Source organism: Pipistrellus kuhlii, unplaced genomic scaffold (assembly GCF_014108245.1).
Source record: "Pipistrellus kuhlii isolate mPipKuh1 unplaced genomic scaffold, mPipKuh1.p scaffold_m20_p_6, whole genome shotgun sequence".
NCBI classification, from domain to species: domain Eukaryota; kingdom Metazoa; phylum Chordata; class Mammalia; order Chiroptera; family Vespertilionidae; genus Pipistrellus; species Pipistrellus kuhlii.
In genome coordinates, this window is record NW_023425562.1 from 54,735,015 (window position 1) to 54,752,708 (window position 17,694).

Here is a 17,694-nt window from a genome sequence, read left to right on the forward strand (position 1 = left end):
ACAGGAGCTGCCCCTTGTGGTCAACGCGCTCCCACAGGGGGAGCACAGCGGTGTTGGCGGGAGCCTTTCCCACCTCCATAACAGGGCTAAGAATGGCCTACTGACAGCTTAGGACATCCCCCAAGGGCTCCCGGACTGCGAGAGGGTGAAGGCCAGGCTGAGGAACACCCCCAACCCCCTGCGAGTGCACAAATTTTGTGCACTGGGCCTCTCGTATGTAATACCGTGTTTCCCTGAAAATAAGACATCCTCCGAAAATAAGACCTACTTACAGGTTTCCTTCTGAGCGAAATATAAGGCATCCCCCGAAAATAAGACTACTTACAGGTTTCCTTCTGAGTGAAATATAAGGCATCCCCCGGAAATAAGGCCCCCCTAGGTTAAACATGAGAGATTTGATCCACTGATTCTGAAAGAAATGGAGTCACAAGAAATTTACCAGGAAATTCAGGAACTGGATTGTTATAATAATGTTCCAGAAGATGATGACATGATTGTCATTGAATAAATGAGTAAATTCTTTTCTTTTTTTAACTATATATTTTATTGATTCTTTTTACAGAGAGGAAGGGAGAGAGATAGAGAGCTAGAAACATCGATGAGAGAAAAACATCGACCAGCTGCCTCTTGCACACCCCTACCGGGGATGTGCCCACAATCAATGTACATGCCCTTGACCGGAATCGAACCTGGGACCTTTCAGTCCACAGATTGACGCTCTACCACTGAGCCAAACCGGCTTTGGCACAATGGACTCATTTTCTTATCAATATTGATTTCTCTTAATAAGGAGTAAAAAGGACATGCGAAAGAATAAAATGAAGGGGCCCCAGCAACTACTACCCTGACATAGTCTTATATATTACTCCAAAGTAATATAAAAATATAATCATCCTTGCCCTAACCCCGTGGTCAGCAAACTGCAGCTCGCAAGCTACATGCAGTTCTTTGGCCCCTTGAGTGCGGCCTGGGCTAATCTGTTTTGAAGAAGTGGCATTAGAAGAAATTTAAGTTTAAAAAATTTGGCTCTCAAAAGAAATTTCAGTCGTTGTACTGTTGATATTTGGCTGTGTTGACTAATGAGTTTGCTGAACACTGCCCTAACCGGTTTGACTCAGTGGATAGAGCATAGGCCTATGGACTCAAGGGTCCCAGGTTCAATTCCAGTCAAGGACATGTACCTTGGTTGTGGGCACATCCCCAGTGGGGAGTATGCAGGAGACAGCTGATCAATGCTTCTATTTCATCAATGTTTCTAACTCTCTATACCTCTCCCTTCTTCTCCATAAAAATCAATAAAAATATATTTTTAAAAAAGAATATATATATATATATATATTCTTTTGATATATATATTTTATATATATATATCTATATATCTATATATCTATATATCTATATATCCATCCTGGTTCAGGGTTGGTGCCACATCACATGACCCAACATTAGGCAATCTTATCTCTGTTTAGGGATTGGGTTCTGAGTAGCATAATCCTTCCCATTTAAAAACAAATTGGAGAGGATTAGTAAGAGGGAGACAATCTATACTAATAAAATGGTAATATGCTAATTAGACTGGGAAACCTCCTTGGAGAACTTCCGGACATTCTTCCAGACAAAGCCATGGTGGCAGGGCCAAGACAGAGACAGTGATCAAGCCAGAAGGGGAGGGCATTTGGAGGTGATGAGGCCAGCAGTGGAGTGGGGGGGGGGGGGGGGGGGGGCAGCTGGGGGCGAGCAGGCTGGCAAAGGGAGCAGTTGGGGGCAAGCAGGCCGGCAGGCAAAGTGGCTAGGGGCAATCTGGCAGGCAGGCAGGTGAGCAGTTAGGAGCCAATGATCTTAGATTGCAAGTGAGATGTCCAACTGCTCACCTGAGGAGTCCCAGATTGGCGAGGGTGAGGTTGGGCTGAGGAACACCCCCCCAACCACCATGCATGACTAGTCTAACCTAATAATACAGTGGTATGCAAATTAACCATCACTCCGCTACACGTGCCATGCTCACCAGCCACACCCACCAGCCAATCAGATTGAGTATGCAAATTAAGCAAACAAAGGTGGTGGTTAATTTGCATATGTGGAGGGAAGGAGGAGTGAAGACTGAAGACAGCATAGAAGGAAGAGGGAGGGAAAGTGGAAAGCAAGGCAGCTGCACCTGCTGAAGGAAAGCACCAGCAGCGCATGCAGGGCAGGGCAAGGTGAGCATTGGTGGCACATGAGGCTGCAGCAGGGGGTGATGGGTGCGGCAGGTGGGGGGGGCGGGGCGGGGCGTGCTGTGTTGTTGGCGAGCAGCTGCAGGCGTGGTGGGGCGGGCGGGGCAGGTGGGGCACCCTGCTCACCGCAGCAGGAAAGGTGGGGGGCCAGGAGAGGTGAGGGTAGCAAGAGGGAGGCCCAGTGGAAGTCTTGCAGGAATACTCCTGCAACAGGTGCCTACCCTGTTTCCCCGAAAATAAGACAGTGTCTTATATTAATTTTTGCTCCCAAAGATGCGCTAGGTCTTATTTTCAGGGGATGTCTTATTTTTCCATGAAGAAGAATATGGTACACATTTATTGTTAAATGAAAATAAAGGAAATTTATTACTTGTATACGGTACGATAGTACGGTAGTTGTCAACACAAACCAGACAAACTGTGAATCCTACAGTATCAAGAATTTACTCATTTATTCAATGACAATCATGTCATCATCTTCTGGAAACATCATCATAACAATCCAATTCCTGAATTTCCTGGTAAATTTCTTGTGACTCCATTTCTTTCAGAATCAGTGGACCAAATCTCTCTTGTTTAGCAATAGCATTCTGAGACAGAGCCTGGGGGAGGGCCTTATTTTCGGGGGGATGCCTTATATTTCACTCAGAAGGAAACATGTAAGTAGGTCTTATTTTCGGGAAAACACGGTAGTATAGTTATAAAAGGGCATCACAAGACTCCCTGTGATGTTACAACTATTCAGTATCTTGACTGTGGTGGTAGATCCACGAACCTACTCAAGTGATAAAATTGCATAAAACTTAATACACATAAACAAAAGTATAAGTGAAATGGGAAATCTGAGCAAGATTGTGGATTGTATCAACGTCAATAACCTAGCTGTAATATAATATACCGTATGCCCAGTGACAAGTAGAGCAAATTTTTACGTACCGTAGCTGCCATCACTATAGACATGGTTTTGAGTCCTAGAGTTTCACTCAACTTTGCTTCATCGTATTTTAAGAAAATATGGATTTCTGGATTTTCCCATATATCACTAAAGTTTAAATTATTTGTCATTCTTAACCGCAAAATAACATTGTCTTATACTGATAGTTCATTTCCAAGATAATGGGCACTTCAATTATTTCTCTCTTGTCATGGATGACAAAGTATCTTGATGCAGACAGGAATTTACATTTTAATTACTTCCCGCCAAGACCGGTTTGGCTCAATGGATAGAGCATCAGCTTGGGGACTGAAGGGTCCCAGGTTCGATTCCGGTCAAGGGCATGTACCTTGGTTGTGGGCATATCCCCAGTAGGGGGTGTGCAAGAGGCAGCTGATTGATGACTCTCTCTCATCGATGTTTCTAACTCTCTCTCTCCCTTCCTCTCTGTACAAAATCAATAAAATATATATATTTTAAAAAAATACATTTTAATTACTTCCTTTCAACCCCTTCTTTTTTTAAGATCCTCAGAACAAAGCAAGCCACTAACCCTTAAAATGGCAGAGAAAGCAGACACTTACCAAACCAAGAATCTATGTTTGGGGGTTCCTCCTCCTCATTCAAAGATGTAAAATTGATGAAGTTCGTGGGAGCATCATAGGAGTAAGACATTGTCCCCACCTTGGCACAGAAAAGCAGGTTTTTCCAATATTATTGTCATTTTTCTCAACAGGTCAACTTATAAGAAAATTTCAAAAACTTGACTGCACATGTCTTATTTTTCAAAACAAATCAAGTTATTTTTGGTAACTTGAAAATACTACTTGAGGTAAATATTTAGAATTAGAAAATGGTCAAGTTTGAGTACCTATAGCATGCCATCCATTATGCTAGTTTTTACATTCATTATTTTATTTTCCCCTCAATCTACCATCTTCTCACCCAATTTACTCTCTGCCCTGAATAACCCAATCCAATTTTCTCTCTCTCTGTCCCACACAACCCAATTTCTGAAATGCATACATTAAATTTCATACCTAACCAAAATCTTCCTCATCATTCTAAGTCCAATTCAATTCTCTACAAATTATTTCCCAATTTCTACCCATTGTACATAATTGTTGCTTCTCCAACACTATAGTGCTTTGTTTACCATCCAATTTTATATTAATAACCTACACAAATGTCTCTCCTATAAATTCTATAGATTATAAGTTCCTGAAGACAAGAATGGGATTTTACTCATTTGTGTATGCCTCATCCATCAAGGTACTAAGAACAGTATCTTATACATAGTAAGAGCTCAATACAGTTTTGCCAAGTTTAGGTTTTCTTTCCTTATTTTCATAAAAATATTGTTCCTGGGCATGAAGAAAAAGACTTAAAAATATATAAGCCTTGGCCAGGTGGATCAGGTGGTTGAATCGTCATCCAATAAAAGATTCAGGTTCAATTCCTGATCAGGGCATATACCTAGGATGCCAGTTCGATCCCCAGTGAGGACCTGTACAAGAGGCAACAGATTGATGTTTATTTCTCTCTCCCAGTGATGTTTCTCTCTCTCTCTCCCTTCCTCCCTAAAATCAATAAACAAATCCTTGAGTGGGGATTTAAAAACATATAGGAGATTAAAAACGGTGTGTGGGAATAACACTTACACACTCCCAGGACCAAACTGGAATTACAACTAAAACAGCATCTGGGATCTAAACACTAAGCTGGGCCCCCCAGGACAGAGCACCAAAACTGAGAAAGGTGCTGGCACAACATCTGGCTGTAAAAGCAGCAGGGCTGTTGTCTGCCAGGGACAGATGGTTGGACATGCAGGCATCCTCTTAAAAGGCCATCGCACAATTCACCTTGGGCTCTGGCTGAGGGAGGACAGAGTGGACTGGAGCTTTGGGAGCAGAAGCCAGGGTTGGGGGCTCTGGGATTAGCACTCAGAAGGCAGACATTCCAGGTTCCCGTGCTGAGTCATTCCCTCACACTGAATTAGAGAAGCCTGTTAATGTAATTAAGATTTATATTTTTATAGAAAATCTACTTAAATTTATATAAGTAGATCCATTCTCCATAGTTCTTTTTGCCCTAAATAGATTCTGCATTACCCACATTCTAACTTTTTCACTCTCACTCATTTCTACTTTCAGTATTCAATTTAACTCAATAAGCTATTTCTTAGTAGTTCTTAAGATGTGGGTTTTGGTGATATCAAAGCTCCTTTCTCAAAAATATACCAAAAAAAATAAAATAATAATAATAATAATAATAATAATAATAATAGATCTAGCCTCAAACACAAAGGAATTTAAAAATCTAGACAGTAGCTGAAGTTCTATACTCTCAATAAATAAGACAGCATACAATATTTAAATATATAGCATGAACTATAAATATAAAGAGAACTAGAGATTAACATAACCTAAGCCAATAAGTATTTTTAACTGAACATCACCAAAACAGTAGGAAGCACAATATAATGGAAGTCACCTAGATCAGCGGGCACCAACCGGTGGTCTATGAGGTCCAAAAAGTGAGCAACCACTGGTTTAAGGAAATCTTTGGAGAAGGGGTCGCCAACCGAAGGTCCATGGACCACTGGTGGTCCGGGAGGTCTGAAAGGTTGGCGACCACTGACCTAAACTGCCACCTTCCGAGCTTGGAGTAGTAGCCATGGACAGTTCTGGCCAATGAGAAAAAAGTCAGAATCTGCTGGCAGACTTATAAAGACTCTTATTTTTCCTAATATAGCTACAACCCCTGGTCTTGCCCTTTTCTTTCACCCTCCTTGCCTTCAAATGGTTAGAGCTATAACACCCATCATGTACACATGAGTGGATGGCTAAGAGTATAACTGACATTGGCTCTGATATCACTGAGCCCAGCCGGTGTGGCTCAGTGGTTGAGCAATGACCTATGAGCCAGGACCTATGCCCTATGAGCAATGACCTATGCCCTGACCATAAATCTAACTGTCATAGTTAGATTTATGGTCAGGGCACATGCCCGGATTGGGGGTTCAATCCCCAGTGGCGGGGGCGGGGGGGGGGGGGGGGGGGGGGGGCAAGCGGGCGGTGTGCAGGAGGCAGTCAATGACTTTTTCATCATTGAATGTTTCTCTCTCTCCCACTCCCTTCCTCTCAGACAGTAATATGTTTTTGTTTAAGCTATTAGAATTACACTTTCTGTCACAGACAAAAGTAATACCAAGTAACATACAAGTCCTGAAATCTAGCCATCTTTGGCATTTACTAGATGTATATGGCCAACGGGCAACTCATCTACCTTTCTGCCTACCTACTTCCCATAAACAAATGAAAAGATATAATACTTCAAGTGCTATTAAATATATTACCATAACATTATCACTGCCTTTGACCTACTGATAACTTTCTTCTCTTTGATTTCTATTCAAAGGACCCTTACTGAAAGATTCCCCAGTGATTGACGGTTAAAATTCCCCTTCTACAAGAAGAAAGTTTGCCTGTTCTTGTGAACAAACATACTGAAGACATGGGAAAATGTTGGATTCCCATGATCTTAATGCCTAACCCAGGTCACTGGGAACACTTCCCAGGCAGGAATGTAATGAAGACAACTAAAGTTGGGGGAGGGAAGAAGCAGGAATGTAATTTTGCAGCAACCCCACTTACCCTCCTAAAAACCATGATTCACTAATGCATGCTGCTGAAAACCACCTGGAAAGTATTCAAGTTTAACCCCTAATACTCTTTTTTCTTTTTTTACTTATGGAGCTACACTGCTAATCTCTTTGGAGGACAATTTGCATTTTTCTTTTTGAAAGATGTTGCCAAACATAAAAATTTATCTTACAGGTATATATTTGTGCATATATGTAAGTATAAGAATATTCACTATAGAATGGTGCATAAAAGCCAAAAAACTGAAAACCCAAATTCCACCAATAAGAGGTTTGTTGTATAAACTATGGCACAAATGTATACATTAGGTAACTTTGTACGTGATTATATGTGCAGAATAAGCTCCAAGAGCTATTAAATGAGAAAAGCAAAATGCAGAAATGCATGCCCCCATTCATGTCAAAAAGAGAGAAAAGGGTAATATATACTCATTTATACCTTTGTACATACACCGATTGTTGTGGAAGGAGACTCAACAATGTTAACCGTACTATTTGGGTCTGGGAAGAGAGCTGGGAGTTCGGGGTCAAGAGAAGACTTTCTATTATATGAAATTTTATACTCTCTGAATAGGTTTTATTATATAAATACATACCTTTTCAGTTTAAAAAACTAGTTAAGCAGTATTTATCTTCCCCTAAATCTATGTTTCTAGGGTTTTCTGGACTTTTTATTAAGCATTCTTAAATCTAGCAGTAACTGTTAAAACTCTTTATTTTTTGAAATAATGCTTCCCATTTACATGATCTATAAGTTGGCTACTAACTTTCACATATACAATTGTTACATATTCTCTTTCTTTAGCAATGTTTCTGCATAAAAGTTAAATTGGCCCTGGACATTGACTTAATAAAAAGGTATGCAAACTTGAAAAAAGCTAAAAATAACAATAGCTATTAATTACTGAGTGTTTATGACATGTCAGGCACCGTTGGCAGTGTTTTACATTAAGTCACTAAATCCTCACAATTACCCTATGAAGTAGGTACTGCTATTACCTTCATCTTACGGAAGTGGAAACTGAGGCAAAGTTATTTACTATTTATTCATGGTCACAAAAGAGCTAAGAAGTAGTAGAACCATAATTTAAATCCAGACAGGCTCTAAAGGGTATATCTTTATCTACTGCACCACCCACTACCTTTCATATTTATTTAAAAATATTTATTTGTATAGATCAATATCAAATGTCAAGGAGCAAGAGGCAAAATCATTTATACGTAATAATATATTTCAAATACTGCTGTCTACTACAGGCCAAGCGCCTTATCAGGCACTTCATATAAGTCATCTCATTTAAATGAATTAACAATATAGAAAATACATATCATCATCATCATGATTTTACAAATAAGGAAAATGGCTCAGAGAAGTTAAGCTACTCCAGTTACCAACCAGTGTAGCAGTGTTGAGTTTTAAGACCAGATCCATGGGATTCCAAAATCTGGAATTATTATAACATGCAAGGTTTTCCTATAAATATTTCTTCAAATATGAGGTAGTATTAACAAAATATTAGCAAACCAAATCCAGCAATATATTAAAAAGATCAGTTATCAGGATCAAGTAGGATTTATTCCAGACATTTCATGTAACAATATTTTTTCTGATATATCTCCTTGGGCAAGTGAAACAAAAGAAAAAATAAACAAATGGGACTAAATCAAACTAAAAAGGTTTTGTACGGCAAAGGAAACATCAACAAAATGAAAAGACAATCCTCTGAATGAGAGAACATATTCTGTTCTGATAAGGGCTTAATATATCAAATTTATAAAGAACTTATAAACCTCAACACCAAAAAACAAACCAACCACGATCCAATTTAAACAGGGGCAAAGGGCCCAGCTGGTGTGGTTCAGTGGTTGAGCATCAACCCATGAACCAGGAGGTCACAGTTCCATTCTCTGTCAGGACACCTGCTAGGGCTGTGGGCTTGATCCCCAGTAGGGGGTGTGCAGGAAGCAGCCGCACTTTATTTGGGTGAGATTTTAAAAGCAAATGCACATTCATTGAGAAGTCTGACTCTCCTCAATAAAGGGTGATAGCACAAGTATGAACAAAGCCAAAAGTAACGAAGGGTTATGCCAGTTTCACTGCACTGCCTCTCCCATAAATAATAAATATTAGAATGTAAACCCTTCAAAAATTGAATAGCACAAAGCCTAGAGGGAAATGGCTGGCAGGCAAGGGCTATAGCCAACTGTTTAAAGGAGAGAGCCTCATACATGGTGGGAACTGGATGCCTTCCTGTGCCCCTTAATCAAGATTGAATTTCTGTCAACACTTCTCACTGGGAGGGAAGGGCACATGCGTCAACCACATTCCCCCAAACAAATTAAGCTGCCAAGCAAAAGAATCACATTTCAAAATTATCTAAATCCACCAAACTCGGGAACATTATATAAGTGAAAAAAATAGCTCTTTCTGACCAATAACTCCTACAGTCGAGAAAAAAAAGCCTCCCCTGTATGTTATGAACTAGTTTCCTTTTTAAAACTGCCTACTGCCCTAGCTGGTTTAGCATCAGCCTGTGGACTTAAGGTTTCTAGGTTCGATTCTGGTCAAGGGCACATGGCCAGGTTGCGGGCTCAATTGCCAGTGGGGGGTATGCAGGGAGTAGCCAATCAATGATTCTCTCATCAATGATGTTTTTATCTTTCTCCCTCTCCCTTCCTCTCTGAAAACAATAAAAATATTTTAAAAATAGCCGAAACCGGTTTGGCTCAGTGGATAGAGCGTCGGACTGCGGACTGAAAGGTCCCAGGTTCGATTCCGGTCAGGGGCATGTACATTGGTTGCAGGCACATCCCCAGTAGGGGGTGTGCAAGAGGCAGCTGGTCGATGTTTCTCTCTCATCGACGTATCTAGCTCTCTATCTCTCTCCCTTCCTCTCTGTAAAAAATCAATAAAATATATTTTTTAAAATATATATATATTATATATTTTAAAAATAAATAAAAACTGCCTACTAAGTGCCACCCATCATATCATATCATATACATTATTTTTGTTTCAAAAAAACAAAGACTAAAAGGATATACATAATTCCCTCCCTTAAGAAACTCATAGTTGAGTGGATAATACAATTATAAAACAGTGTGATCCTTGCTATAAAAGGAGATAAAGCAAGGGCAACTAAGGATAAACTACTAGAATCAGAGCCCAGCCAGTATGGCTCAGTGGTTGAGTATTGATCTATGAATCAATCCCCAGTGTGGAGCACGCAGAAGGCAACCGATCAATTATTCTCTCTCATCAATGTTTCTCTCCTTCCTTCTCCCTTCCTCTCTGAAATCAATAAAAAAATATTTTTTTTTTTAAAAGAAGAAGAGTCAGAGCTGGCTTCCTGGTGGAAGTAATACCTAAAAAATACAGTTCCACCAGGTAAAGATGAATGTCGAGTTTCTCCAGGGGAAGAGATAAATGGAAAGAGGAAACAAATGGGGGGGGGGAGGGGATGTACAATTGAGGAAGACTGCAAAAGAAGCAATGCTACCTTTTTCCAGTCATCTGATATTAACCTCTATTACCTCCCGTCTACCTTTCTTCACTCTAAACCAAAAATAACCTCTATAAATCAAAGCTCTATAAATCAAAAGGTGCAGGTTCAGAAGTGAGAGGAAGGAAGTGTCAAAAGGGTGCATTCTAAGCAAGTCTGAAATAGTGAACTGGCGGCTCCTAAGTAAAACAACACTTCGGTGTGATAGATGTTCTCAACTGAGAACCTCAATATCCAGCTTTCCAGCTGTGTCTTGCCTATTTCTATTGCAGAAAAAAATCATGAGTTAAACAAAAGGACGTATCAAAGAATAAACAGAGTAACTCAAGACTTCATTAGAGTGTAGTTAGTTAAGATGGTTCCATCCCAGGCAGTGCCATTTCCCCAGGGACACCCTCTCCTTCTTTCACAAGGGATAATATATCCTATTACATACCACAAGTTAAATAGTTATTTTCATCTTACCCAGGGAGAAAACACCTACATTTTTTTTGCACATAAGAGATCAGCAACATAATCCAGCGTGCAATTTAAGTCACAAACGAAGTCTGAAAGAAGTTAATGGACTTGTGTTTCCACATTTATGTTTGCTAATTTCTGTGTTGAAATTGGATCTGTTTACAGAAATAGATCTATGAAGCTTCCAAAATTGGGTCAATTTAAAATCCAATGGCAATCCCTCACTGTCCAAGCACTCTGAAGTCAGCACCGGACACAGGGGCCTTGTTCTAATTCATCACTGCCCAGAAACTTCAAACAAATGTTTTTCTATCATTTCTCTCCCAAACTTGTGTTTCAGATCACTCTCTTTGAAGAATTACTCAGGTCTGCTGTATTTCTCCATCGATTCTAAAACCCATAATCCACTCTTATATGACTAATAGAACCTGAATAGAATTCAATGCCATTTACCTCTAGACCAAATAATGACACAAATCTTTGTAAAATGTTAATGTTCTGATATTCTAAGAGTAAGAAATTGAAAGAGTCTGTAATGATTGACATTGGGGCTGCAGGTTGTAATCCTCATCAATTCTCAATCACTCCATCTTGTAGAGTTATATCCTTCAAAAAGGTTTGGGAAGCAGAACCTAAAAAAGTGATCATCTGCCCTGGCTGGTTTGGCTCAGTGGATAGAGCATCGGCCTGCAGACTGAAGGGTCCCAGGTTCGATTCCGATCAGGGGCACATGTCTGGGTTTCGGGCTTGATCTCCAGTGGGGGACATGCAGGAAGCAGCCAATCAGTGATTCTCTCTCATCATTGATGTTTCTGTCTCTCTTTACCTCTCCCTTCCTCTCTGAAATAAATAATGTTATGTATTTAAAAAAAGAAAAAGTGATCATCTATGAGGTGACAGGGAGTGAGGTTGACAGTGATAGGGTCGGAAAAATTTAAATACTATAAATCTTTTTACATTATTTGAATTTTTGCACAATGCAAATGTATTACATATTTTTAAAATATAAATTTGTGCCTTTATGAATATATTCTGTCACTGGGTATGTGAATCAGAATAACTTTCCTATGAGGCAATTTGGTGTTATGTACCAAAGGAATAACACATAACCATTAAATATGTTCTACAAAATTTTAATGGCATGAAAAAATGTTCATAACCTATTGGGGGTAGGAGGAAATAAAGGTTTTCAGTGAATAATTTTTTAAAACCAAATATAGGCACAAAAAACACTGGAAAGAAATCTATCAAAATGTCAGCCACAGTTTATGAGACAATGGGTTCTATTGTTTTCTTTTGCTTTCCCAATATTAAATTTTCTTCCAAAACATGTTATTTTATAAAGATACATTAAACTTACTTAAATACTTTTGAAGCTAATATATTAATGCTCCTCTTATTTTTTTTAATGTAATTCACTGTGGACACAACTGTACCTGTGGTTTAATCCGTAAGTCCAATCAAAGTTGCAAAATATTTTCACCTCTCTTCTGGTATCTTGAAGTCTAGCAAGTACTTCTTATCAAGAACCTGAGAAAGAAATAATAATAATAAAGAAAAACAAGAACCTGGGAGAAGCAGAAAAATAAACAAACAGGTTCAAGTTCTCTGTAATGAAAAAAGGTTAACAGAACAGGAAGGAGCTCTAAGATCAAGGATATCCACTCTCAAACCACAGACTTCTCCAGGAGCCAAGGTCCAAATAGCATGGGACCTCCAAACACCAAACTTCTTAACAGACTGTTGTTCCATCAGTGTGAAAGTGTTCTTAAATTTTGGGGGGTTATATTTGCTGTCTCCTGGTGTCTTTCATATTACCTACATCTACTCCCACTTCCAAAACCTGCAATTTAGGAACATTGGCATCAAGGGGCGGGAGTGTGCACTTCTATCCTATTCAAATAGGACAAATAGCAGGCACTTAAAATATGAAAAACACGCCCTACCCAGTTTGGCTCAATGGATAGAGTGTCGGCCTGCAGACTCAAAGGTCCCAAGTTCGATTCTGGTCAAGGGCATGTACCTTGGTTGCGGGCACATCCCCGGGAGGTAGCTGATTGATGTTTCTCTCACTGATGTTTCTGACTCTCTACCCCTCTCTCTTCCTCTCTATAAAAAAAAAAAAAAAAAAAAAAAAATCAATAAAATATATTTTTTAAAGTATATATGAAAACACTTTTACTAGGTTTTTTTAAGTAGAACTAGCATTTTTTTAAATTTTCCAAAGTAAGCTTCTACATACAACTTTCTCACTAATCTTTAATGTCCTCCTAATCAAGTTTATCTACCAAAACAGACGAAAGCAGAACTCCTTCCAGTTATCTACACCTTTTTCACAAAGTACCTTGGGCTGCTGATCGAAAACACGGATCTATTCATAAATTTGCTCCCTGTCATCAATTCTGCTTCCTACCTTTACCCTACCTAAGTCTGCCATGGGGCACTTGAATCTCTCCTCCTTTCTTCCCCAGCAATTCAAAAAGAATTAGGGCCGAAACCGGTTTGGCTCAGTGGCTAGAGCGTCAGCCTGCGGACTGAAAGGTACCGGGTTCAATTCCGGTCAAGGCCATGTACCTTGGTTGCGGGCATATACCCAGTGGTGGGCGTGCAAGAGGCAGCTGACTGATGACTCTCTCTCATCGATGTTTCTAACTCTCTGTCTCTCTCCCTTCCTCTCTGTAAAAAAAAAAAATCAATAAAATATATATATTTTTTAAAAGAATTAGGAAAGAGACCCAGAAAAGGCTGGAGGAAAAAATATATGGAGGATATAGAAACACTCTGGACTTCTCTAGGTTCCTACACAAGAAATGAAGGGCCTTCCCACATAATCCCCTTTCCTGCAGAAGCTTAATTGCAACTGTAGAGTAAATTAACTTTCAGGTTAGAATAAAGACTTACACATAAGGCTGGCCAAAGTGACTCAAATTTATTTACATAATTTGAGAGTTTAAGGACTTGTGTGCATACATATGAGCCTAATCAGTGGTCAAGGACAATAGGGGGAGGGGGCATGAGTGGGGAGGGGTGGGGGGCTGGAATGGGGATTTGAAGACAAATATGTGATACCTTAATCAATAAATTAAAATTTTAATCAATTAAAAAAAGAAAGTTTAAACAAATTTACCAACCTAATCAATTAAGTCCACTTTTTCATACCTGCAATTTTATAGTCAATTTAGATCATGCTCATCTGCCTATTCAGTTCAATAAATATAAGTGGGTGATTTCTATGCACCAAGGCTGTTCTAGTTCCTGTCTCAAAAACTGCTTAACAAGAGCCAGTTTATGTCCCACCTGCTTCACAAAGCCACCTTTGTCCATTTTTAAGCTTCACTGATCTCCCTCACCTCTAAATTGCCAGGGCACTTACAACACAGAACAGTACCGCACTCAGATACTGTCCTGTCCTAGGCAGGACTGATTTGGGGGGAAATCCTTGGTGCTTAATTACGAAAACGGTATGTGATAAAAAGAAACCATATTATCAAGAAAAAGGGGGCAAACCAATCCTATGATAGTATAGCCTGGTTCACCCTTCTTTCCTCTCCTACCTATGGATGTCCTAGGTTCCGACAAGAAATTAGAAAGGCAATCATACCTAGTTTTTATATCCAAAGGGGAAGGCTGGGCAAATATAGGTAGAACAGAATTGATTTAAAATCCCAAATAGCAACACAACTCCCAAGTGGAATTAAACTCTCCCTCAAGTATGTCCTCACACCGCCTCAATCACCTAGTATTTTCCTCCACCAAAAGCCGCCCTTCTTGAGGGCGGGGCTACAGTTTCACCCATTTCTCTAAGTTTGTCTGGATTGTGGGCCTCAGTCCCCTCCTCTATAAAGTGGAGCAAGGAATAGCGCTTTTTTTGGCTTGGTGTGGAAATTAAGTGAGAAAGCGCACGCAGAGTGCTTAGCCCAGTAAATGCTTATTTCGCAAATGTAATAACAATAATCTTTATTACCACTACTACTAGCCTACAGCCTCTCGCAAATCCTTCTTCCCCTATTTCTCACGGTCGGTCGGTCTCCATCTCTACTTGCAGACAACAGCCCACTAGACTCAGCCCAGACAGACTTACCGGAAAAATCCTGTCGGGAGCAGAAGGGAGGCCGGAAGACAGCTCCCACTCCGCCCCGGCCGGGCCGGCGCCCCACGACAAAAGCCTCCAGAAGCCCGGGCCTGGCAACGCGGACCGAACTGGGGCCTGGAGGCAACCTCCAGCCGCTCGGAAATCAGGAAAAGGCACCGCCGTGGCCCAGCTGCTTCCCTTTTCTCCCGAAGGATCACCTCTACTCAGCTGTAACGGCGAGGCGCCCGCAAGAACCGCCGCGGGATTCACTCAACGCCGTTGAAAATTTGAACCCAGGCTCACCAGCCGAACGCACCAATCAGACTGCCGGAACTGGGCAGTCCCAGCCTCCCGATTGGTCCTACAGATTGCTTGATGCCGGAAGTCAGATAAGGGAAGAGCAGCCTCCTGCCCGAAAGACTCCTGGGAAATGTAGTCTCAAGAGATTTCGTGAGCCCATTGACACAGCTCTGAAAAGGATTTACTACAAAGCCCAGAATGCTCAGCTCCAAACTCTTTGGGAAAGGTGGTACCAACTGAAAAGACGTGGAGTCGATTTAGGTAACAAAACAGCATCCATCCTGGACCTCCCCAAAACTTTTACGGAGGAAATTATAATTTTATTATCCTCCTTGTCATGGTGCATGGTGCCTGATATTCGTAGGAATTCCCTTCATTTTAATACAGAATCCCCTGCCTGCAACATAGACTCGCCCTCAGCTTCTCTGCCAATGGAGGAGACCCTCAAATTCTTAATACACGCCCTGACATTACTGGTTTAAAAGCGGTTTGTGGGGTTCCTCGTTTTTCAGTTTTAATTCCAACTGCATCTCGAGTGCTGTTACCCTTGTATTGTAGACGGGAAAAACACAAGAACTCAAAGAATTTGAGTACACTTGTCTAGTCACCGAATAAGTGGAGGAGGTAGGATTTGAATTAAAAATGTCTGGCCCCAATAGAGTGGCTCACTTGGTTAGACGTCTCTATTTCTCTCTCCCTCTCCCTTCCTTTCTCTCTAAAAAAAAAAAAAAAAAAAAAAAAAAAAAAAAAAAAAAAATCTGTTTAAAGACAGAACCCAGCGCTGCCAGCGTGTATCAGTTGTTGAGTGTCCACTTATGAACCAATAGGTCAGGGTTCGATTCTGGATTTCGGTCAGAGACCTGCCGGGGTTGCCTGCTCCATCCCCAGTTTGGGGCGCAGGAGGCAGCCAATCAATGATTCTCTCTCATCATTGATGTTTCTATCTCTCTCTTCCTCTCTGGAATATATTGCAGATTCCATCCCCATCTAGGTCGGCTGGTGCTGGAGGCCACCAATGAATTTATCTCTCTCAGACCAATGTTCCTCTCTCCTCTCCCTTCCACTCTCTAAAAAATCAGTGGAAAAAATATCCTCTTGTGAGGATAAACAAAAATAAACAAGAACAACAAATCCAGATGAGTACAAAAGATCTAGTTTCTCCAAAAAAATAAACTGCAAGGTTTTTTGTTTCAATTTGGTTTATTGTTTTTTTATTTATTTTTTAATATATTTTATTGATTTTTCACAGAGAGGAAGAGAGAGAAATAGTCAGAAACATCAATGAGAGATAAACATCGACCAGCTGCCTCTTGCACACACCCCACTGGGAATGTGCCCGCAACCAAGGTACATGCCCTTGACCGGAATCAAACCTGGGACCCTTCAGTCCTCAGGCCGAGGCACTATCCACTGAGCCAAACCAGTTTCGAGATATTGTTGTGTGTGTGTTTTTTTAGTACTTCTTATATTTAGAAATACATATAGAAATGGAAAGGATAAAATGACTCTTGAATTTACTTCAAAATAATTGGGAGTGTCCTAGCTGGATTGGCTTAGTGGATAGTGTTGGCCCGACAACTGAAGGGTCTCAGGTTCAATTCTGGTCATGGGCATATACCTCAGTGGGAGGCTCAATCCCCAGCCCCAGTTGGGGCAAGTGTGGGAGGCAACCAATGGAAGTATGTCTTTCTCTCAAACTCCTCCTCCCTTCCTCTCTCTCTCTCTCTCTCTCTCTCTCTCTCTCTCTCTTTCAAAAATTAATGGAAAAATATCCTCAAGTGAGGATTAATAATAACAGTTGAGCCGAAACCAGTTTGGCTCAATGGATAGAGCGTCAGCTTGGGGACTGAAGGGTCCCGGGTTCGATTCCGGTCAAGGGCATGTACCTTGGTTGAGGGCATATCCCCAGTAGGGGGTGTGCAAGATGCGGCTGATCGGTGACTCTCTCTCATCGATGTTTCTAACTCTCTATTTCTCCCTTCCTCTCTGTACAAAATCAATAAAATATATTTTTAATAATAATAATAATAATAATAATAACAGTTGAAAGTATGTAGGGGAGGAAAGTAGGTGGGAATATAAATGAAACGAGGTTAGCCACAAATTGATAATTGTTGAACCTGAGTAACATATATGCATACACATACTAATTCATTACAGATATGTGTTTGAAATTTTCCACAAAAGTTTTTATATATATAATATATATTAAATATTATATATTAAATATTAAATATAATATTGATATATATTTAATTGATTTCAGAGAGGAAAGAAGAGAGAGATAGAAACATCAATGATGATAGAAAATCATGGATCAGCTGCCTCCTGCATGCCCTCTACTGGGGATAAAGCCCACAACACGGTCATATGCCCTGATGGGGAATCGACCTGTGACCTCTTGGTTCATAGGTTGACACTCAACCACTGAGCAACACTGGTCCAGCTTGCAAAAGTTTTTTTCTACAAAAGTGTTGTTTTTTAAAAATAGGGGATTGCCATAGAGAAATTTGTTAATCAGTAGCAGAGTTTAAGAGTATAGAAAAAGA

General features: G+C 40.3%; 1 protein-coding gene across 4 annotated transcripts in view; it reads right to left on the reverse strand.

Annotated features, from left to right (window-relative positions):
* Nucleotides 1-15,186, reverse strand: part of TPX2 (TPX2 microtubule nucleation factor) — a 52,325-nt gene extending 37,139 nt beyond the window's left edge. Inside the window, exons 1-4 of one of the 4 annotated variants that reach the window (XM_036418549.2) lie at nucleotides 15,064-15,186; nucleotides 12,210-12,303; nucleotides 11,227-11,405; nucleotides 3,732-3,831 (exon numbers count right to left, since the gene is read on the reverse strand). In XM_036418549.2, coding sequence (XP_036274442.1) covers nucleotides 3,732-3,831; nucleotides 11,227-11,319 — 193 coding nt within the window. In that variant the 5' untranslated portion in view covers nucleotides 11,320-11,405; nucleotides 12,210-12,303; nucleotides 15,064-15,186. Of the gene's footprint in view, nucleotides 1-3,731; nucleotides 3,832-11,226; nucleotides 11,422-12,209; nucleotides 12,304-14,854 lie in introns of all 4 variants that reach the window. The other 3 variants (XM_036418548.2, XM_036418550.2, XM_045574246.1) reach the window with 3 other exon arrangements.
* Nucleotides 15,187-17,694: the final 2,508 nt, after the last annotated feature.